Source organism: Lygodium microphyllum, chromosome 20 (assembly GCF_053477565.2).
Source record: "Lygodium microphyllum isolate KBCC chromosome 20, Lygodium_microphyllum_v1.1.10, whole genome shotgun sequence".
Taxonomy (NCBI): Eukaryota; Viridiplantae; Streptophyta; class Polypodiopsida; order Schizaeales; family Lygodiaceae; genus Lygodium; species Lygodium microphyllum.
Window position 1 is genome coordinate 57750996 of NC_141154.1, and position 25143 is coordinate 57776138.

The 25143-nt window shown below is 41.5% G+C and overlaps 1 protein-coding gene across 3 annotated transcripts in view; it reads right to left on the reverse strand.

Moving 5' to 3' along the window:
- The window catches only part of TPP2 (tripeptidyl peptidase ii), a 176562-nt gene that overhangs the window by 58815 nt on the left and 92604 nt on the right, over positions 1-25143 (reverse strand). For 2 of the 3 annotated variants that reach the window (XM_087701391.1, XM_087701393.1), the window contains 7 exons: positions 19957-20036; positions 19618-19676; positions 5653-5807; positions 4553-4731; positions 4352-4464; positions 4103-4273; positions 3828-3956 (listed from right to left, as the gene is read on the reverse strand). In XM_087701391.1, coding sequence (XP_087557517.1) covers positions 3828-3956; positions 4103-4273; positions 4352-4464; positions 4553-4731; positions 5653-5807; positions 19618-19676; positions 19957-20036 — 886 coding nt within the window. Of the gene's footprint in view, positions 1-3827; positions 3957-4102; positions 4274-4351; positions 4465-4552; positions 4732-5652; positions 5808-19617; positions 19688-19956; positions 20037-25143 lie in introns of all 3 variants that reach the window. The other variant, XM_087701392.1, reaches the window with a different exon arrangement.

Consider the following 25143-nt stretch of genomic DNA (forward strand, 5'->3'; position numbering starts at 1 on the left):
ATCGCGAGCATCCCGTGCCTTTTGTGCTACAGGTCTTTGGGAAAGTGGCTAAGCTAGAGCGGATTGAACAGGTTGAGTTGCCCATTGTCCACGTCCACCTAGAGTAGTCGGAGCCACAATCCCAAGCCTAACTTCTTCACCACTAACATAATCCCAAAGATTCTTTGCAATCGGCACATTCTTCATCATGAAGGACCAAAGGGAATAGTTGTTACCATCCAACCTATCCTCCTTGGATATGTGTGGGAGCTTTCGCTCAACCGCCGAGACCCACGGACTGCTTATTGATTCAAGCGTTCCAAGCCGAGCACTAATGGCTACCTCTCACATAGCCGACGCGCAATGCATACCTTACGGGTGTAGTGAGCTTACCTTGATGTCGTTCGAGTTACCTCCTCTCCCGCGCACTCCAGTAGCCCCACGATCCAAGTGCAAGCTTCAAGCAAGCTCCATCCTCAAGCTCCACGCTCCAAGCTCCATCATCGCTCTACGTAGCCTTTGAGGTCAATCTCGGGGTTTAGATATGTCAAAATTTGTGTTCAAGATACTTGTCCGATTTTGATAGTTTTTTGGTCCGATTCTAAGATGTCCGATTATCAGAATCGGACATCCGATTTTGGATTGATCCGATCGGACCAATGGTCTGATTTTGGTCACGTCCGATTCTAGGAGTCGGATCAAGAAGTGGTCTGATTTTCAAAGTGGTCCAATTCTGGGAATCGGATCGGACAGGGTGGTCCGATTCTGGCAGGTTCGATTCTGAGCTGGTCCGATTCTGGGACTCGGATGGCCTGGTCCGATTCTGAGTGGTCCGATTATGGATTGGTCCGAGTGTCCGAGTGTCCGAGTCGGACAGGTTGGTCCAAGCGTCCGATTTCCATAGCCTAGGCCCTTTTTCCCATTGTCCATCCATCTTCCTAGCTTCCTTTCCACTGCTCGTCTACATTTACAAATTGCACGGGTGAGAGCCCGGCGCTCTTTTACAAGATTTCAGGGTGCGCCTTTTTATTTTAAAATGCGCCTTTCCCCTTTTGCCTTTGCCTTGGACTTTTAAGGTTGCCCTTGCGCTTTTGGCCTTTTCTCCTTTTCTTTCTTCAGTCGGGCTACCTTTTTTCCGCCTTTTCCCTGCGTCTTTTCCACTTCTTTTTGCTTTCTTCGTGTTGGGGTTAACAATATGTATGTAAATACATCACCTCCCTAATTTGCCATGATAAATGTCGCTAGTCAGAGAGCAAAAGAGCAATATCTCAAGCAAGACCAACTTGGAAATCTCAGAATTTCCAAAAATTACAACACATACTTTGCTGTAATTTTTTCTCAAATGTAATCACACTCTATCAAAACTGTCTCAAATGCACGTTGTCCAAGGTGCAATAAGTGCTTAGCAGAATTGAAAATGCAAAAGTCCCAAAATTTCTTGTCCCAAAATGTACAAGCCAGTTTATTTCAGACTATCACAGATGTACATTTGCCAATCATTGAGCTGACTGCAAAAGCCCCAAATGTTTAGCCCAAAATGCACAAAATCTCTACAGTGGTGTCCCAAACACGTACTGGAACTGAGAATGCTTGCCCATGCAACAAGCCTCTTCCAGAAAAGTAAATCTGAATTAAAAATTGATTTTTTTTTAACTTTTACCTCCGATTCTAAGCTGTGGTGGCGGACCTGGCAGTGCACGAAGCAGCTGGAGGTCGGGCTGGAGTGGCAGGCACACCTGGAGGTCGAGCTCGAGGCGGGCAGGCAGCACAGAGGAGGATGGACAGACTAGGGGCTAGGCGGGTGCTCACAGCTGTGCTCAGGCAGCTGGCGAGTGAGCGAGCTAGGCCAGGCCAGGAGCACAGACAAAAGCTCTGCAAGCGCTGGCGCACAGAGGGTGGCGAAGGCTGACTGGCAACGCCTGTTGGAAACGGAGAGGGGGCAAACCCCCTGGCACTCGCGTTGTAGGCAAGGTGTCATGTTGCAGGCCAGGTGGCGACTCTGCCTGGCGGGGCGGGCTGGCTCTGGCGAACTGACGAGCTCGCTGTCAAACTGGACCTGCTGGTGGCACCTCTGGCAGCTGCTCTGCACAGGGAGCAGGAGCTGCAAGCTGACGAACAATGGCTGAGGAACTCAGCTAGAGATGATGGCCACCGGCTGGGCTGAGCTGAAGCATTGGCTCAAATACCAAATGTGAGAGGAAAGACGGATCGAAGCTCACCTGAAAGTACAGTTAACAATGTAGAATGTGAGAGCACCACACCCAATACAATAATCTAAGGTGTAAGGTGCAAGTACAAAGTACAACCCTTAGACGTTGGGGTTGTAAGAGGGTGTTCAGACCCGAAGAGTGTGAAATACGATAAGTGCCTAAAACTATGCAATATAGGCACATAAAACAAAAGAAATAAATCGGGGGGAAAAAACCTCTCGTATGGAAAGTAAAAAGTGCCCCAGTGTCCTACTAAAGATCACCAACACTCCTTTGTGAGCGTAGGCATGAGTCGAACCCAACACCAGTCGCTTCTTGGCATTGGACCAAACAAGGAATATCGCCACTATTCTTGGCAGACTTCAGGAGGAGACTACATGATGACTACAGACCTCCGAACTTCTCTTCCTATGGTTGCTTGGTCATGGGAGTCTTACAATGGTCACTTGGTCAAGCTATGGTAGGGATCCTACTGATTCTGCTAGATGCAGGGAGCCAGAGGAGACCCAAAGGCACCATTCATGGAACTGCCACAAAGCCTAGAAGCTATGGAGGAAAGCTCTCAGGCTGGTTTCCCATGGCATAGAAGAATCCATGATAGTCACTAGCGGGTCAGTAGTAAGGGTCACTGACCAAGGCTCAGCCCATGAAATGAACATATTTGGCATAGTCTGTCTTTGTTTATCTCTAATCAGCATCTGCGCAGGATTCCTGCTCCTAATTTTTTTGCCATCGGTTTGGACAAAGGGACAATGTGATAGATGAGAGATGATTGGCAGCATTATTTCTTGGTACCTTCTTCTATCTTGAATCACAATGGTCTGGCAGTATTTGGATGTTATTCTGGAGTTCTTTATCCTCTTATTGCCTTTTTTACCTTGGGTTCATTTTCCGAGGTGTTAATTATATAGATTGTTCTATTCTTCGAAAGAAACAACCAGTTGAGTGTGGGGTCCTTTTTCTAAGAAAGTATGTTCATGAGCTTGAGTCTATCGGACAATTGCCAACCAAGTGCATTAAGACTTAGTTTCTCAAGTCACATACTCGCCTTATTGGCTTCACCTGAAGGACCAATGATTGTTTTTCAAACACCTCTCTCAAAAAAGTGATCATAATTTGGTAACAAAGTTGCCAACTTGGGAGATACCCTATCGCATGTTGTCATACACTTTACATAAGGATGTCTATAGATACCCATACTTTTTTTCTATCAAAAATAGCAATTTTGGGCAATCAAAACTAACAATTTATAACCCTTTTTTTCTGTCTTTTGAGCACGGTGCCCATCAGGCACAATTTTCAATATTAGGCAATCATTATGAATTTAGGGACTCAAATATGACCCCAGTATTCACCTAATTGGTTCAGGGACCCATATTTTCAGCCTAAAAAAATGAAAATTCACCTAAAACAAAAATATTGTGAAGGATAACAGATTCTATTAGTGAGAAGACTGAAGATTGTTCCAAATGGAAGCAAGTGCTTGATTCCACACAAGTTGAGCAAGTCTCTGCAGTGGTAATAGTAGGCACAGCACATGAGAAGAAAAACCTATATGACAATTTTTAAGTGCTCTTATATCTAATAGTGAAAGCAAGAGATGCCAAAATGTATCCAGAATTCAAGTGCAGTTCAAACCTTAGTTAGTATAGCAGTTGGTGATAATATTTCCACTCCAAGAAAAGACTTGACATCGACTCTTGTTGCAAAATCACCACCATTCAAGGAAACCTCAGTTTTGGATGGCATAATCCCATGGAACTCCATCTAAGAAAAAGGGAAACAAAAAACATATGTAGGATATCAACTGCCCACCTTCAGGGTCGAGTCATAATTCCAAACATACATGTATGATGTTTCTGCAACATGAACTTATATATCACATGTACTTGCATGCTCAGAACAGAAAGCACCTCTATATCAGCACAAGCTGGAACATAACTGCCACTTCCACTAGACCAGAACTGCGCAACTGTAAGCTCCATTACAACACCTCCCTCAACTGGAAATGTGAACCTCTTTGATGACGGTCCAGACAGAACAAAAGTACTGCTTGATACCACTGGTCGTCTTTGGTAAATTACCTGTATTATAGACACCAAAAAAACCAGTTTATAAAAGGAAATGCATAACTCAACCAAAGCCTTCCTGGAGGTACAAACCTGAACAGCATTGAAATAAAATCTACGGGGCGTGTCAAAACCAGTAGCCTTCATTGTTGCCTCTGCCCAAGTTGCACCTACAGGCACACATACAAATCTGCGTTCTATCTGACCTGTTTCATATGAGCCCACGAAGATCAAGTTAGCCACCAACTCCTTAAGGAACATTTGCAATTAGCTATACCATCTTAATAGACCTACCTGGATGAAATGTCAACCCTGAGAACGTGATGGTCGGAGGTTTGTTGAGAAGCGAAACAGGTTTCAGAACAGTGATGTGTATGCGAAACACGGGTCCCCTCCAAGGAGCTTCACAATCCATTCCATGAACTGCAGCACAATTTACTCCTGGCTTCAACTCGGTTGGATCCACAACAATGCTGCAAATTTTACGTATGCAATTCTGAGTCCTTGTGCACATAAAACTATATCAAAGTTGGCAGGACAAGATTCATTGGGTCATAAACATCATGTACGTAAGAAATGCTTGCAAACAAATGGTTAAGAAAGCATATGCCCATGTTAAAAACTCTAGTCTCGAACCTGATCTTGCAAACCAGGTATGCATGTGCTGATCACTGGTGTATAGATATCCTCTTGCAAGGTGTAAATCTTAGAAGGAATGGATAGACTCCCCAACCTCTTCAATGGACAATCAGAATTGAATATAACCCCTTCAATTTTACAAATGCATTGCACGCTCATGACATCAAGAGAACATGCTCATGTCTCCAACGGAGAGGTTCAATGAAACTATTTCAAGGAAAGCTACAACTCAGTGCAGGTAGCATACGTAGTTCCTTGATTGATACAAGCTAATGTGCCTACCTAATGCTGCAACGGCAATTACAATGAGATGCAAGGCCATAAGGTACCCTCTTGCTACCTTCATGCAATGTACCTCTACAAAAGTCATCATAATGTGCAAATACTACGTCCAAAAGAAATAATAAAGCATCAGGCCATGTCCAGCATGGATGCAACACTTTGCAGGTGTGGAAGGATCCTGCAGTGTACACATGTTGAGATTAAAATGCTGTCCCCATGAACTCATTATTTACTTTAAATCAAGAACCATTGGAGAAATTTTCAAAATACAGTCCAGCATTTGGACATGTTTAAGCAAATACTAACAAAATCATCACAAAGTTGCAACAATTATTATCAAAGAACCATCCATACTTCACAAGCAAGCACCAACCAGAAACATGTCCAATTCTATGAATGTGAATTTGTGTATTTTTAGCATCCTTAACTCTCATTAAAGAAAACTTATGAATGTGATTTCAAAGTATTCTTACTTGAAACTTCGGCCATTATGAGTGAGCAACACATAATCAGGACATTTAACCCAAGTTGGATCTGTGCTGACAAGCTGAACATGCTCCTCAAATGGTACAATCAGTCCAATCTTATCAGCATCCTCATGAAATTTGGGTTTGACTTGGACTGTCCACTGATTTCACAAGCAAGCAAAAAAAAGCTGAAATTATTTAAAGAGGAAAAGAAATAAAACTTAAACAAATAAACTCATGATCTTGGAGACTAATAAATGATGGTTGAAGATTATGCCACCCCATGCAATCCTATGACATTCAAGGTGATCACAGCACATCCTAGATGGAGAACAATGGATGTAGAAGGTGCAAATCCCCAATAGTTGTGCTAGAGAATAGGACTACCTATCCATAAATAGTGTTGGAGGTCAGCCATTCCCAAACCCCATGGATAACATGCAGCTGATAAGTCACCACTAGATGCAAGATGCCTCAAATACATACAATTCATCCACTCCTCCCCACTTGACCCAATAGTCAAGTCCACAAACCATCTCATAACCATCTAGTCTACAAGATTAAAACCCTTTAAATGTCTACATTCGGAACCCTACCACTTACCAATTCCCCATCAAGGTTTCTCTTTATTTCGGGATATTACAACATTGCATACCTAAAGCATAGGCACACAACTAAAAGATAATTCCGTCATAAGTTGCTTTGTACTGATCCAAATAAAAAACACTCCATCCAAAATAAAACCAATAGCTAGTTATTGAGTTCCGTCAATCAATATCTCCTCAATCTGAATCATTGTGTCCAACAAATGGTTTCTAAAGGCTTGTTGAGAGCCTACCCACACAATTGTCAAGTATGAGAGATGCCATACCATATGGTATGATAAAATACAGTACTAATTGGTACCATACGATGATAGAATGCATGTTTACAAAAAAACAAAAAAAAAACAAGGTTATTTTGGACTACAGATGATAGAATGCATGTTTACAACCAAAATGGCAATGCCACACACACACACACACACGTAATGTCTACTAAGGCCACAATCCGCTTATGAGACATAACCATATACAATGAGAATTGTCATTGAGTATCAAAGCGTGACATATTGAGATGGCATGTGTGATGGCAGGATGTGATCTGTGATGATGGTGGTATATAATGCCAATAGAAACTACAAAGGTATAAAATATAGGGTTATGTGAGTACAGTAGAGAGATTGTGGGGGAATCTATAGATCTGCTAGCCCCATTCAGTAGGGATTGAGGGATTGAGTATGTCATACATCTCTCAAGAGATGGTGTAAGGGTACTGCCTAGTCTGATCTCCCATCTAAACTAGGTATTAACATCGTCTAGTCTAGTCTGCATAGGCAAAATATACACAAAATCGTCTAGTCTGCATGGGCGAAATATAGCACATTCTTTGGCATGAATTGCTAAAAATATATACCATCAGCACATTACAAACCGTATGGAATGGACAACCCCATATTATGTACAAAGACAACTATGCTTACTCAACACCCCAACTACATAACTAAGATCTGGCCTAGTATTGCATAAAAAGACTAGTCTTCCCATGAGCTTCAGTTAGTAGATGATGTCCAAGTGGTGTTTCATCTGATGACAATTTGACACTCACTTCCACTAGTGAGACCGCTCCACTACACCATACTCTGCATGAAATTAAGGTTTTGCCACATTCTTAAGACAAAGCAATGTCTACATAAAATGGCATAAATCCCAAATCCATCATCTCAAACCCCAAAATTCAGTATCTCCTGACCTTCAATAGCATCTGCTCATGATCTCCAATGATCATGAGGCCATCTACATACAAAACCACCACCAAATATTTCCTATCCTGCCTAGACAGATATCAGTTAGCATAAATGCAATTCCAAGAAACTTGATGCCATAATTAGCACTAATAGCAATTCTACAAACTTGTTTTTCTCATCTTGATTGCGTCAAATCCTCGTGGTGGGCTACATATAATTCCTCCTTGAGTTGTCACTTAAGAATGCAAAATTTCACACCCTTGAAAAAACTAACGAGTTCTTATTCAGTGTTGCACAGAAGCAAGTTTTATCGAGGTTTACAGCCTAAGAAACATTTTTAAAGGAAAGGACCCTATTGACAATAAATCATGATAGGACACGAGCTGATGGATTGAACCACTAGGGTCGCCTCCCTAGCCACCTACCTAACGTGCACGGTCCACCAACTAGCTTCCCTAAGCTTAGGTCTAACTCTCGACATCTCCACCTGAAAACCCCCCTACACTCCCCACTAACCTTGCATCGTCTTTAGTACTCAAACACTATTTGTCTACACCTCCACCGAACCTCCCTGCTCATCTACACCTACCTACTTAAGCCCTAGCACGACCTTTGCTATCCCTAAAACATTCCCACCCTCTATCTACACACCCACCAAACACACCCTGCTTCTATATGTCCGCTTACTTGACCCCTACTAATCACCGACACTCCTATCTGACCGTAGGCGTAAGTGAGGCATGAGTGAAATACCTAACGAACCCCCCTAGAGTCAAGGGTGATCAAGAGTACAAGGATCATCCACCACCAAAGGAGACCAAATTTAAAGCATTGCGAAATGCTTCAAATTTGTCACGAGGAAGAGCTTTGGTGAAGATGTCTGCCACATTACTGGTGGTAGGACAATAGACAAGGCTGATATCACTTGCATGTCTCTCTAACAAAGTGATAATGGATCTCAATGTGTTTCATGCGTGCATGAATGATGAAACACTGGATTCCATGCCACTGCAATGGCACTCTGACTGTCAGTGAACAAAGGAGTAGGCTCCATGACAGATACATCCAAATCGCCTAACAATCGTCTAAGCCATGCGAATTAAACTATGGTAGTGAAAGCTCCCTTGTATTTAGCTTCACATGATGATGTGGCAACAGTGGATTGTTTCTTGCTAAGCCAAGAGATGCAAGATGAGCCAGGAAAGAAACAATTGTCACTAGTGGAGTGACAAGAATCATAATCACCAACCCAATCAGAATCACTGTCAGCACGTAATTGCAGTGGTCCTCCCTTGGCATAAAGCAATCCAAGAGATCTACTACCCTCCAAATAACTAAAAACATACTTAACAACTTGCCAATGTGACGTGCATGGCTGATGCATATATCTGCTCAGGGCTGAAACTGCAAACTGTATGTTCAGCCTAGTGTTGCATAGGTAAATAAGACATCCAGCTGCTGGAGCATATGTGTGTATATCAAACAAATCAGTGTCTTCATGTAATGACAGCTTTAGTTCAAGTTCCCTTAGTGTACAGACTGGCTTGCAAACCTATAAGCCAAACTTCTCAAGAAGTTTACCAATGTATCTTGACTATGATAAGCCAATACCTCTAGCATCATGTATGAATTGAATGCCCAAGTAATAATGCAAAGACCTCAAGTCTGACATGTCAAAAGTTTGTTGCAAATTTTGTTTAAATAATGAAATCTAATCAGCATGTGTCCCTGTAAGCAAGAGATCATCAACATATATACAAATGTGGAAACGCCCCGAACAACGTAGTATGCTTAACAATTATGATATTTGCTTGTTTTCGAGATTTAATATAAAAGAGAACGAACACTTAAAGCTGAAAATGAAAATTACTCACAAAATTACAGCCATGAAAATGTAAAAGTAATGGAGACAAGATTGAGGGTTGAAGATGGGCAACCCCCCCCCCCCGAAGGAATGTATTTCTGCTCAACCCAAGTCCCTTAGGGAAGAGCTCAATTACAATCAACCTGAGAGTGAGAAGAAGTAATTCTCACTCTCACAAGATCATGCAAAGATGTACAAACACACATGCATTATCTATTATGCAATGATAAGAACTGATTTCTTTACAGTATGAGAGAAGAAAAAGGGGAATTCAGCCTTTCTCCATCGTTGATCAGCAGTACATGGATAGAGCTTGCTTCTTGTAGCTAAAATGGAAGAAAGAGCTCAAGAAGGAGGTGCTGTAATGAATTTACAGGCTTGCTATCTTGTAAAACAACAATGATAGAAGAGGGAATATGGAGGAATTTGATAATGGAGAAGTGGGGGATGATGATGGGGATGGATGGGGCCAGTTTCTGGCTATCTGTGGGTGCTGTACATGAGTTTACAGCAAAGAAAAATGATGATCAATGAAGAAAAACGAGCTCTTATTTATAGGAGAGGGGAGAGCTAGTACAAAAGGGGAAAGTGGAGTAGCACAAGACAAGTGTCCAGCCACATGTCATGAGATGTGACAAGTGGTGGGACACTTGGAAACTTGTGTAACAAGTGTCTTGACACTTGTCTCTTCTCTATGGCCTTCCTTTTTGGGTTGAATACTGTCAAGAATAGAAACAACCAAATTTAGTAAGCACAGTCAGAGTACAGAACTTACTATTTTTAGAATGACATCCCTATTTTTTAGAACTAGCATTTTTAGGCTAATTCGAGGCTCCTAAAATTTAGGGACCTAAAATTTAGGGATCTCCTAAAATTTAGGGACCCCCCCAATATGGGTATCATATGAAAGCTTTTTCTGTGTACATCGCAAAAATGGTATCCGAATCTTCATGTGACTTTCCTATGCAAAGAAATGTGCATTTCAAGCTTTCAGCCCACACATGCACATTATACAAGCATTTCATGATCATGCCATCTTGTTGATTGTAACTGTCTATTCTGGTGGATCTAGCCCACACTTCAAGGCATCAATCCTTTCTGTGTGCGAGTCTAACCCTGATATGCGTGAGTTCTAGTCACAGGCGCCCAATCGGGTCATATAGGTGGAAGTGTGAACTATCTTTTCTCTAACCCACCGCGTGGGTCCACCATAACCTGTGACCACTCATCAGTGGCCAGCTCCAATGCACTTTTCTTTATATCTAATTAGTGCAAAGGAAATAAATTTAATAAATCATTATATAGACAAATTAATGAAAAAGGATACAAATTCTGTTTCTATAGAGTTGTGACAAAATGATCAGCATAGATCCCCCCTCTTTACATACGTAAAGGGTAGACTCATATGAGTTGTTTATGAACCCTTGGCTAAGCAAGAAAGCATCTATCTTTGCATACCAAGCTCTAGGAGCTTGTTTCAAACCATATAAAGCTTTTTTCAGCTTGCAAACCAAGTGTTCTGATCCCTCAACTGCGAAACCAATGGGCTGATATACATATACTTCCTCATGAAGTTCCCCATGTAAAAATGTAGTTTTAATATCCAACTGATGCACAGTCCATTTATAATGAGCAACCAAAGCAACCATAGACCTGATGGTTGTCATGCGGAAAGTAGGAGCAAATGTCTCCTCATAGTCAATGCCTTTCTTTTGTGCATAGTCTTTAGCTACAAGCCTTGCCTTATATTTGTCAATGGATCCATTTGCATTCCGTTTCAGCTTGTAGACCCATTTTGTTCCAACGGCTTTCTTCCCAAATGGCAAAGACACTAAATCCCATGTTTGATTCTTAGTGATAGAATCCAATTCAGCTTGCATTGCTGCCATCCAATGCATACTATGTTGTGCATCCTCAAAACATTCAGGCTCCTCATCATCAAGGGTGCTTGTTGCCATAATAAACTCCATGGTATGTGCAATATCATGCATACGAGCTTGCCTTCTAGTACGACCAGTCATGGGTGCATCCAGATGACTATCTTTCAAAGTATATAAATACCATCTAGGCATTTGTCATGCCTCCTGACTGTGCATAAGCTCTTGCTGAATTTCAGTTTCAGCACTTCGCTGAATATTCAGATCAGCCAATGGCTAATTTTCTGCAATTTCCAAAGGAGCAGCTGGCTGAACATTGAATTCGCTTGCTGAAACTCCAGCTGAATCACCATATGTAATGGGCAGCAGCCCCTCAATCTCGGGCAGCCTGATATGTGTCTAAACCAGCTAGGGACAATTCTGATTTTTCATCAAATAGTACATCCCTGCTGACAAACACCTTTTTAGAAACAGGATCATAGAGTCTGTAGCCTTTGCTCTCACTACTATATCCCACAAAAATGCATTTGACAGCCTTCTTATCCAACTTTTTTGTGAGTACCTATGGAATGTGTGCATATGCAAGGCACCCAAAGGTACAAAAGTGTCCAACAGAAGGTTGCGCCTCAAAAGGTATAATTTTCTTCAAACCTTTGCTAAGGCATTTGTTTACAACATGGCAAGCACGCATGACGGCTTCCATCCAAAAACTATGGAGCAAGCTCTTTGCCTTCAGCATACATCTGGCCATCTCCATGAGTGACCCATTCTTCCTCTCTGCAACCCCATTCTACTATGGAGTATAAGCAGTAGTGTACTGATAGACAATGCCCTTCTGCTTCAAAAAAGAATTCAACATAGAGGACATGTATTCCCCCCCTTAGTCCGAACAGGGAGTATTAATTTTACAACCAAACTGGTTTTCAACAAGTGCAATAAAAGCCAAGAATGCATCATACACTTCTGACTTTTTGACCAAAGAGTAGACCCAGCAAAATCGAGTAAAGTCATCAATAAAAGTCACAAAATAATAGCATCCTCCCAATGACTTTGTCTGCATAGGCCCACATACATCTGAATGCACTAACTACAACCTCACAGTTGCAGTAAAAGCAACATCACGAGGAAACGAAAAACAATACATTTTCCCCAAAATACATCCTTTAGACAAGTGCTCAAGAGGTCTCTCCAATAGAGGTAATCCATCTAGCATCTGTGTACACTATAAGAGCATCAAGCAGCCAAAGTTCACATGCCCCATCCTAGCATGCCATAACTCTGCCTGTATCATAGCAGGAGTAAGAGTGGATGCCAAGTACGCTCTCTGATCAAGTGAAAGAGCATCCAACTCGTATAAACCATGACATAAAGTGCCTGTCAAGACCAAAGTCATGTGTTATTTGTCTCTCACCATGCATTTGTCATCATCAAATGTGACTTGCAATCCACAACGTGCCAAAGAAGAAATAGAGAGCTCATTCTTCTTTATGCCTGGCACAAACAAAGCATCCTGTAGGCGGAGAATAGAGCCATCAATGGCTATAAGCACAATCTCCCCAATATCTCTAACAGAGTATGATACATTGTTGCCACACTGTACAGACTTGCCAACTGGAGCTGCACCAACAAAAGCAAATAAATCTCTACGAGATGTAATATGTCTAGAAGCACCACTGTCAAAAAACCAAGTGTCTGCATCCTCAGTAGAGCTAAATGCTCGATCAGCCCAAGAAGTGTCATAACTGCATGTGTAAAAGCAATCGTCCCTCACCATGCGTCTGTCATTATCAAATGTGACCTGCAATCCACAACGTGCCAAAGAAGAAATAGAGAGCTGATTCTTCTTTATGCCTAGCACAAACAAAGCATCCTGTAGGTAGAGAATACAACCATCTATGGCTATGAGCACAAACTCCCCAATACCTCTAACAAGGTGTGATGCATTGTTAGCACACTGTACAAACTTGCCAACTGGAGTTGTACCAACAGAAGCAAATAAATCTCTAGGAGATGTAATATGTCTAGAAGCACCACTCTCAAAAAACCAAATGCATGCATCCTCAGCAGAGCTAAATGGTCGATCAGCCCAAGAAGTGTTATAACTGCATGTGTAAAAGCAATAGTTCCTATCTGCAACAAAGGACGCAGACTCAGTAGCAATGAAAGGAGCATCAGAAACAAACATTCCTGACTCCTTCTCCTTGGCAATGAGCTTTCTGTACTCAGTAGTGTAGTGGCATGGCTTCTTGCAATAATGGCATTTTCCCTTTTTGGCTTGCATGCTCCCTTGTTTTTTACTTACCTATGATGTACTAGAAGTCCCAGAACTCTGCGAAGCATTCTTTACTTAGTTGCCTTTGCGTTTCTATCTAGCCATAAAAGCATGCTCAAAGGCTATAGCATCCACACCAGTATTTCTTCTTTTTTGCTCCTCCTCTAGAAGCAAACTAACTAACTGAAGAAAAGTGATTGGCTGTGCGGCAATCCTCATGGTGAGGTTTAAGGCCGTATGAAAAGCCAAGTACGAAGGAGGGAAGTTCAAAGTGATAGATATCATCTGTGCATCCGAATAGTACTCATCAACATTCATGAGTTGCTCACACAAGTCCTGAATTTTGTTCAAGTGCGAGTCTCATTCTTGCCTGCAAATATCTGCTCCAAAGTTAGCCAAGCTTCTCGTGAAGAAGCTGCTGAACAAATGTGGGGGATGATTGACCGCTGAACTGCCAATGCAATCAGCAACAAAGCCTGTGCATCCCATGTATCCCATGCTTTTTGAGCTGCGGATCTTTGTGGAAGTGACCGAAGTGGAGCACGCTAAGGTGCCCATTGTGCACGTCCTCCTGGACAAGGAGTAGCTGGAGCCACACCTCAAGGTCTAGCTTCTTCTCCACTAACATAATCCCAAATATTTTTCGCCGCAGGTACATTTTTCATCATGAAGGACCAAAGTGAATAGTTATTTCCATCCAATTTGTCCTCCTTGAATACATAGGTGAAGACATCTCCTCTATGATTTGCCATGATAATCAATTACCAAAAGAGGCAAAAGAGTAATATCGAAGCGGGACTAAATTGGAAATCTGAGAATTTCCAAAAATTGCAGGAAATAACTTTCTGCAATTAGCATATAGAGGTGCACACTGTCAAAAGTGTCCTTAATGCATGCAATCCAAGGTGCAATCAATGTTTAGCAACGCTATATCAACAAAATCCCAAAAATTTATTGCCCAGATTTGTTCAAAACAGTCTATCAATGACTGTAACTGCAGTACAAGTGCCAATGTCCTCAAAAAACATAAAAGCCCCTAGCCCAAAAATTTGCATCCAATGTGTCTCTAACACGTGTCCTGAATTCTGTACCTGCTTGGGCAAAAGCCCCCTTGTGAAGCCCCCTTGTCCAGAAGTGAATTCTAAAATGAAAAAATATTTTTTTTAAAAAAATACATGTGAAAGTACAAGCGCGTGGTGGCGCATAAGATCAGGTTGCACGGGCATCGCAACTCGCAGAGCTGCTGATGGGCGGCGCAACTGGTATGTCACGGCGCCGTCCATGGGTCAGCCGCATGGCGAGCGGCGTGTCATTGACCTGCAGAAGGGCACACGCGGCTGCACACCGCGACGTGGCAACTGCAGGCTTCAATCGTCGCAGAGCGTGGTTTGCCAACTACTTATGAGCAGCGCTCGCAACTGCTGACGGCCGTGACGTCTGGCAGGTGGCACAGAAACCGGAACTGACGAGACGTCTGGCAAGTGGGCACAGCACAGGGGCAGACAGGAGGCAGTGTGGCGGGAGTAGGACGACCTGCACATGCTAGTACTTGTTGTCTAACCTAGAGTTGAGCTGAGCCAGAAGCTCCCAGAGGCTAAGTGGAGCTGAGGAGAACCTGAGTTTTAGCTAAACAGAGCCAATGTTACTCTGATACCAAATGTGAGATGAAGGCAAGATCGAAGCTCAGCACAGAAATCAATAAATAGTATGAGAGTTAAGCATGACACCCAATGCAATAGATTGAAAGAGTGTAAGCTAAAAGTACAAGGTACAACCCTTAAACCTTAGAGTTGTAGGGGGTGTTCACACTCGAACACGTTAAGTGCTCGTAAGTGTGTGTCATAAGCACATATGAAATTATTCCCTAAGTCTGGGGGAGAAAACCTCTCCTACCAAGAGTAAAAAGTACCACAATGTTCTACTAATCATCGACACTCCTATGTGAGCGTAGGTGTAAGTGAGGCGTGAGTGAAATACCCAACAATGTTTACACTGACAAGTTTAACTCTATACATAGAGTCCGCCCTCAAAGACAAAATGATAGCCCTTGAAACATGTCCTAAAGGACTCCATTTACGTAGCTCTCACTGTCACCCAAGTTAGGGTCAACCCTAGAATAGGGGTGTTTTAGACTCCAATTGAGGTCAGCAAGCAAATGGAAGCCACACTCAACTCCACTCTGCTTGCCATCAAGTCCACGCTCGCATATTCTGAGTGATGGATCAAGCGTCAAATAGTTGATCATTCAAGTCATGGCACTACCATTACTATCCCCTTTCTTGGCCTCGATGAGTATTCACTCCATGTCTATCCAAGATATGCAGCACTTACGGCCATGTCATACAGAAAGACAGAACTTTTGCTAATGTCCAAGATTCTAGAGAGGGAGAGGACCTGCAAAGCATCACTAGTCACACTCAAGAGGAAGGTAGGGTCAATTGCAAATGGGTAACTAAGAAGATGAATATTTCTAAAGCAAGATTAAAGTACATGGTTCATATGAGAGCTTCCTTCTAGACTAGTCAGGACTCAAGGGACACAATTAAAAAGAGATCTCTTCTGCACCCCAAGGCCAAAATAATCAACACAAGGTGTATGACTCAAGAGAGTTAACGGGTCCATTGCACATTGCCCATTGGATGAGGGCAAGTGGTTACAAAGTGTTGCTAGGATCCACGACTAGACCCCCTTACTATGAGAGAGACAAAAACATAGTATGGCAGAGCACCAAGAGGATGATCACCAATAGGATGAGCAAGCATCTGATGACCTTGTTTACAAAAGAACAAGCTAGAACTGCCCTCAAGCATGTTTCCAAAATAAAATTGACAGGACAAGTCCTTTTCTTTGCTATTAGGTCTTATAGTGCAAGCCTCATCATAACTTTCAGCTAGGTCAGCTCATTACTTGTGCATTGATGCCTTTTGATCAATGGTTTGGGTACCCTAGCTATCCTAATCTATTACTCTAGATAGGACACTTGGGACCTATGACCTTTAGAATTAGGGTTTTTTAAGATCCTTCAGCCAATCAAGGCTACGGTAATCTATAAATAGACACTTTGTGCGACACAAGCATATTAAGTATGGCATTATTCATTGTATCTATACCATTGTACTTCCATTCAATCATTTCAATATCCCAAAGTTTGAGGAGATTTGAAAAATAGAGTTTGCAAATGACATAATTGTTCATTAAGATTGAGAAAGGGGAAACTTTTGGGTCTTTGTAGCTAATATGGAGGCTTTCTAAAGCCGCAAGAGCTGTAATTGATTGGCATAAGTCCTAGGCATTTTGGATTTGTGATACTCAATAAATGGGCTAGTGACCTCACGAAAGTTTCACTTGAGGACCTTGTAACATCTCAACCAAAAATCTTGCTTGCCATGTGGGCATTCATATTACCTCACAACAGCACCTAGCACCTTTACTCTTGAGCATTATGCAAAAATTGCTATACTTGAGGATGGTAAAACTCTCTCTAGCAAGAAGAGTACAAGTAGCAAACCAAGTTTTATTTTCCACCAATCTCATGTGGTATATTACATCTTGCTCAAAGTTACATAGGATGGGTTTCGTGAATGAGGACAAGAATTGCCATCCCCTATCGCAATAGAAGGGACTCTTACATTGGGAGGACAAGACTAGGCCCATACAGGGACGAATGGGACTAGGACAAGAAGCTAGACAATGGTTACCCCGTGTATACTAAGTCCTTGTTAGATCTTGTGTTGGCAGGTGAAGCACCTCATCAAAAATTGCATTTGATCAAGTGGAGAACGAAAGTCAAGCAAGGGCTAAAGTAGCCTAGGGTAATATCATTCAGCCTAGATCTAGAGGTGGTTTGGGAATCATAGGCTTAGATAGTCAGAGTAGAGCATTGTTGGTGCAACTCATTGTGAGGGCTGTTATTCAGGCTAAAGGATCTGTGCCTATAGGACTTCACCACATTCCTCTAGCCATAGTTACAAAAGATGAGGCAACCTCTCCACTTCAACTAATGACTGGAGTAGAAAAAGGCCATACCAATAGAGAGAGGACGTGCTCATCACAAGGGAGATTCTCTTTGCAGATTGCTTCCACAATAGCAAGTCATTTTCCTTTCTAGAGCTTTTTGCAAAGTCAGAAAGATGAGGCTCTTGGGCATTACAGAAGCCACAAACATGATACAAAGCATTGGGCATCCCCCAACATGGACTTTTACAGACACTTCTTACATGTGGATTGGCTCTTCTAAAGGAGACATTCTTATTGTTATAGTTGCTACCACCCTAGAGAGAGATTCACTCTTTCAACACACGAGAATGGTCACAAACAAGCACTTTGAAACAATCGGACAATTTCAATCACACGCCATCGGATGTGATCGAATGTGTCGTACTGGACAAGACAGATGAGACGAGTTGACCCGTCCATTGGACATGGACAACTAGAGTCGTACCACCCATGGATGGCATCATTGCTTCATTCTCTTTACAAAACACCAATCTTAATTGAGCAAAAGCTGCTTATTATGTGTGATCAATGCATGGGTTGTGTATTCATAGAGGAGCACTTGGTGTATATGGATCAAGAGCTTGTCGCTTACTCTAATAGCCTTGGAGCATACTATAGCAAATATGGCTCTATACTCCTATAGGTGTGTAAGGTGCCTCTTCATTGACAGTAGATACACTAATATAATCAACCCCAATTCATAAGTCTTGCACTTCGTCTCCTTTCATAAGTATGCCTTTATTGCTCCACTAAATCAACTGAGACCTAGAGAACTTGTAATATTTTAGAAAGAAGGATTAGGTAACAAATCATGCTAGATCTCAAGTCTAAAGGGCCACTAAAGTGGGTCTTTGTGACCACTTGAGCAATAGCATACCTACAATATCAAGTCACACCTGACCATGACATCGCAAAGATAGTGGTAAAGGTAGACAAGGCTAGCGGTGTGACTTGGAGCCTCTTCTAAAGGAGGCAATTGCACCCTATACTACTCATGAACAAGATTCACGACGAGCAAAAGCCATTCTACGATTCTCTATGATTCAAATGGCAATGTATTCATAAATGGTGACTTCTCATCCAAACCTTTAGTGGGGCTTGGATAATGACATAGGTGGATGATCCTTCCTGTAGAGTTTGTCTCTCTTTATGTATTTACTTTTGGATCATTGGCTAGACTAGTGGTTATAATGCTTGCAAATTCATTTACCTTTAAGATTCTCATATCGAGATTTCTATATGGCATGTTTTCTCTTTCAGCCTTCTAGGTAGCTTCTTGGGAGCCAAACTTGTAGCATTTTCAAAACTTCATTGCTTTAAGTTGTTACTTATTCTATATCGGACTTGTTACTTCAGGTATTGCACTTAACAAATCAATGTGTATATACTTTTCAAACATATATGCTACCTCACGTATCTAACCACCTTGTTTCTTACAGCATGAAGCACTCTAATACTATAAGAGAACGCACTGCACAATGGAAAATAGCAATCACAAGTGCAAGAGAGAACAAAACGGTACAAAATTTTCAGTTATAGCAACTGATACAACTAATGGCTGAAGACTATGTCCATTTATATGCTTTGTGAGAGCTTGATACTTGTTGTTGTGCCACACTCAAGCAATACTTTACTATACACATGGTGGAGCTAGCCAAACACAAACACATCAAGGCGGAATTGACTTACTATCTGCATATTCTAACCGGCCCGCAAAACACCAACTTGCCTATATTTACATACGATACTTCAAGGAGTATTGCTATGGCCAACATCAAGACCCATGTACAAGATGCACCTAATAACTAGCCACCCAATGCAAGGTGCCTCAAATGTATACACTCCACTACCTTCATTAACTCTTTCCCACTTAACCCCACAATCAAGTCCACATTGGCAAGGTTAGACCCCTTCCAATGTTGAAACTGAAAAACTCACCAATCTCCATTGCCCATCATGGCGTCCAACAGTTTAGACCATAGGTAGGTAACTAACAATTCAATGACCTCAATAGAAATATGCCCATTGATTTACTATCTATGAGGCTTCAACTGAATTCAAACATAAAAAAGACCTTAAGGTTATACATCCTATAGAAACCATTATAGATAACCATAGAAACCATTACAGCAAGTGAAAATGACACACAAGATCATTGAAGCTTGTCCAAACTCACCTCACTCGCTTGGCAACAGTCGATCGCTTCCCGCAAATATACTCCCCGATAAGAATGGCCTGTAAGTTTACTGTTAACACATGTCAAGTACCGAAATGATCTTCGTTTTAGGAAAAAATAACTGCTAATGTGGCGACATTGCAACAATAGACATAAATGTTTCTATTTGAAACTAATTACAAATATCTAGTACATGGCAACAAACCAAAAAACAAATAGAATTTAAACACATTTGTAGTTCAATTGCAATTTAGGGAGACTTTGTGTTTCTGTTTGAAACTAGTTAAAGTATCTTTTACATATCAACAAACAAAAAGACCAAATAGAATTTTAATACACCTGTAGTTCCATTGCGGTTTAGAGAAACTTCATACCAAACAGCAGGCTGATCTATGCATCGCTCCAAGTACTCATAGGCCCTACATCAACAAAATCAAAAATTCGATCTTAAGAAACATCAGAATAATCTATAAATAGTGCACAACTAAGCAAGACCGTTTCACATAAAAATCACTGTAATTTCTTGCTGCCAAGAATAGAAAATTCTATGTACAAAGACCTAACCCAATGGATCAAGGTTAGAACTATGGTCCATCAGTCTCAACATCTTTTATGGACGACACAAACAAGCAATGATCCAATGTTGCAAATCAAACAATCTATATAAATGTCCGACAAACATGCTAATCAAGTTATGGCTTTTTACGATCAAAAGAGTGTCAAAATCAGGCATTTTATCACAGCCCTAGGGTATTTCCATGATGCATTTCCATAGTTGCCTTCGTACGTCATACGGACATGTTCGTACGGTACGAACCATACAGTACCGTACGGTACGTATCCATACGAATTCGTACAACTTTTTGGGTCTATTTGGGCCACGTCGCCTGTGCGTCATCAATCCTGCATCACACGTTTTTTGCGCCCCTACTTTTACTCCACTTGCCTGTGTGGCACTTTTTGGGAGGTGGGAAGCCTTGGATACCCCACCCCACCCCCTTTTCCAGCCATGCAATCCCCTCCCCAGCCCTCTTTGGATTCCTTCTAGCTAGCAGCCCTCTCTTTGACTGTTGACCCCTCTTTGACTGTTTGAACTTTGACCCTTCACTCATCTACAAAAGGTGCCCCTCTCCTCCATGCTTCCACACCAATTCAGCAAGCACTTGTGACTAACCATTCTCATCTTCCTCTCTTGGATCTTGATTCTTCAATGGACTTGCGATTTGTAATTCTCGAATCTCACCTCCCATCCCCTCTTTCTTACACCCTATCGAAGCATTTTCCATTCTCAAAACTCATCTCCCATCCCCTCTATCCTGCACCCTATCAAAGCATTTGCCATTCTCATCTCCCATCCCCTCTCACTCTTGCTCTTTCAACTTTACCCCAACCCTCGGGCCTCTCAAGTCTCCCTGTCAACTTTCAAGAGTCGAGACCCAACAGCAAATAGAGGAGGCGGAGCAATGGATTCAAATTGCAAAGTAGGGGAAACACCTAGCACTCGCACCAACAACAACCATAATCAATGACACATTGGAGGAGGAACAAAAAAGGAAAATGAGAGCACTCCATGTTCGGGTGACGGGGCTGAAGATGAATGAAAAAGTGGATGAGGACACCAAGTTGCTATACACATTAATGAATATTACAAAAGACACGCATGTCTCTGCTTGGAGAGTGGGCAAGAAAAGCACATAAGGGGAGAGCTCAAAAGAGCGCTTTTGATCCTAAATTGAGGGCTATCTTCTTGCTCATGACTTTGCCCGATTCATGGGAAGCATTGGTTGTGTCATTGAGCAACAATCCCAACATAGCATTTAATGGTGTGTGTGGTTCTATTCTCAACGAAGAGATTAGATGCAAGGCAAGTGGGAAAAACTGTGGATCAGCCTATAATATAAGAGGAAGAATTGAAAAAAAGATCAAATACTCCAAATAAGAACAAAATCGCAGCAAAAGCAAGGAAAAACAACAAGATGTAACTTGTTATGAGTGTGGTCGCAAAGGGCATAAAAAGCCCGATTGCAAGTACTATTAAAAGGAGCAAGAACGCAAGAAGCAGGCTAATGCAAAAGGCAAAAAGAATGAAAAGGATAGCAGCTCTATCCCTAAAGAAACAGAAAAAGTGTGGTATCTAGTGTTGTTATTGAGGAGATAGAAGATGATAAAGATGTCGATTTGCTGGTTGCATCTTCAGATCCACATGCTGTGACAGTGGAGGACATGTATATCACTAAAAGGGATGTGATAAATGTTTTGTTATTAGCTCATGATGGTTTGTCACAATCGTGGATTATTGACAACAGTGCTTCATTTCATGTAACTCCATCTTTGGAGTGTTTTTCTTCTTATGCAAAAGCTAATCTTGGGAAAGTCTATCTAGGCGACAACCATGCATGTGATATTGAAGGAATGGGCACCATATACTTGGCTCTTAAAAATGGTCAAAAATTCATCCTTCATGATGTTAGGTATATACATGGTATCAAGAAGAGCTTGCTATCTGTTGGGCAGCTAGACAGCGAAGGTTACTTCACTACTTTTGGTGCTCGAATGTGGAAGATACAAAAAGGGTCTATGCTAGTCACTAGAGGTGGTAAAAAGGGCACTCTATATTATCTCTACTACAAGGCACTTCCTGCAAAGTTTGTTGCAATTGCTAAAGTGCAGTCACACATGGAGTTATGGCATAAGCGTCTTGGACACATGAGCCACAAAGGGTTTGCACACACTTTCTTTACTTGGAAGAGTCGATGTGAAAAACTCAAGCCTTGACTTTGTGATGACTTTGTTTTGGGAAACATGTAAAGAGTCTACATTCATGAAGCCTCTAGAAAGGCATGTATCTTAGATTTAGTCCATTCCGACGTATGCACCATGCCAATAAAAACTCATAGTGGTTTTTATTATTTTTTATATTTTATTGATGACCATTCTAGAAAGCCATGGGTTTACTTGCGTAAGCAAAAAAGCAAGGCATTCGACACTCTTAAAAAGTTTTATGCATTTACTAGTATTCAAAAGGGTTAAAATTAAAATGCATGAGAACAGATAACAAGGGAGAGTATATATGTAAAGAATTCAATACGTTTTGTGATGTCAATGGGATTAAACGGGAGTATACAGCTCCTTATAATCCATCATCCAATGGTGTGGCTGAGCGAATGAATCGCACGTTATGTGAGAAGATACGATGTATACTATCCACAATTAATCTCCCCCAATTGTTTTGGGGAGAGGGACTAAAAACCGTGGTGCATATCTGTATAACCAATCTCCACATCATGCATTTGAAAGTGGCATCCTTGAAGAGGACTAGTCTAGCGAACCTGCTTCATATGACCACTTAAGGGTCTTTGGCTACAAATGCTATTTACATGTACCTATTGATAGTAGAACCAAACTTGACATGAAATCTCATAAAGGCATCTTCATGGGTTATGGAGATGAAGGTGAAATGGGCTATAGAGCTTGGGTTCCAAGCATGAAAAAGGTGCTACACAGTCAGGATGTGGTGTTTAATAAGTCAAAGCTGCTAAAAAATGTCACATTTAATGACTTAGACAAAAAGAGAGTGAAATTTCAGCATGATCAGCCACTTGAACAGCCATCAGCCATTGACAATTCAACTCCACTTGATATTGGTTATAATAATCAGTGTATCATCATTGAGCCAGATGGAAATGGGCAGCAAAGAGATGCTAGAATCCTATTTGGGCAACAAAATTAGCATGCTGAAAACAAATTACAACAACCTGAAAATGTATAACAACAACTTGAATATGCAGTTCAACAGCCAAGTAATGAGGTCATTGACATTCCTTTGGATGTGGATCCATTACCTGATAACACAAAGGTCTACACGTGTCAGAAGACCTATACAAAGGTTTGATCCCTCTTTGGACTGCATTTTGCTCACAGACGAAGGTGAGTCTCTTACGTATAAAGAGGCATTATAATGTGAGTTAAAGAAAAAGTGGGAGCTAGCTATGCAGGAAGAAATAACGTCATTGTATCATAATGATAATTGGGATTTGGTTCCATTACCCAAAGATAAGAAAGCTATTCCTAACAAATGGGTCTATAAAATCAAATGTGTAGATGGCAAACCCAAATACAAAGCCGGGCTTGTGGCTAAGAGCTATACACAAAAAGAGGGCATTGACTTTTAGGAAGTCTTTTCCCCTACTGTCAAAATGACCACTCTTAGCGTATTGTTTGCCATTGTAGCATCTATGGCTCTTGAACTTGATCAAATGGATGTTAGAATTCCATTCCTACATGGTAATTTGGAAGAAGAGCTATACATGAAGCAGCCAGAAGGTTTCGTTATACAAGGAAAGGAGCATTTGGCGTGTAAGCTTAAGAGAAGCTTGTATGCTTTGAAACAGGCTCCTAGACAATGGAATAAAAATTTTGATGCCTTCGCAAAGCACATTGGGAAGCAGTGAAATGCCCATTTAGTCCAATCACTTTCTTGCAAATTACAAGTGTCAAAGCTTTGCTGGCCATACCCGTTAGAAAAGGACATCTCAATTGAAGCTGCCCCACATTGTCTAACATCATCTGGCGCTTGTTTCTAGCCATCTACGCACAGTTTGCTCTTCACCAAGCTATCGCCAAGACCTTGTATTTACTTTTTGACAGTCAACAAAAGACTGTATTTTCTCTCCAAAAGCCATCACCTACAACTGACATCCTCATCCCAAGTTGTGTTTACCTTGTGCACCTATTGCCTATCATCTTTCCATCATCTAGAGTCTGCATTTTGACCAAGACTATTGCTCCCCTAGCTATTTGACACCTTATGTGATTGGCTAAATGTTTTTCTCTCCTCTATCTATCTATCACTCACTGATCCAACTACCCAAAGCTATGTTTGCTGCTACCAGACACCTACTGTTGTTTGGGATTCATCAGAGCATGACACTCTCTCCAGCTCATACTCTGTACCCCGGTCCTTGAGACATGAGAGTTCGAGGGTCAATATTCCTTTACTGCATCGTGTGTTTGTTGCATCAGCATTATATTCGATTCAAATCATTCAGTTTCTTATTTATTGTGTTCATTGTCTTTGAATTACCCTAACCCTAACCATGTTGTTTTGTCAATTTGTCCTACTATCATACAATGGTGTTTGAGTTTCTGTGTTAGAGCATTTTCTCCACATGGTATCAAAACTAGGTACCCTTTGAAGAAACCTAGACATTCATCTGAAACCTCTTCTCAAAAGCCAAGAACCACAGTAGGTAAGATGACTTCGAACACATCTACACTAACTCGGTTCCCAAATGAACCTATGCCAAGAGCTAACAAGGAATGGCATCCACTGTCAACTCTACAAGGTTTCCAAACACCCAGAGATCATTCTAACTACACTATTGACATCACTGATGGGGAGCTACAACTAATCTTGGCTCGTAGAGCTAGAAAATCCGAAGAGTTATGTTAATAAGCCTTCAAAGAAAAGCTACATAAAGATGGTATATTTGGTTCTTTCTCATCAAATGTAGGGCACAAGTTTGA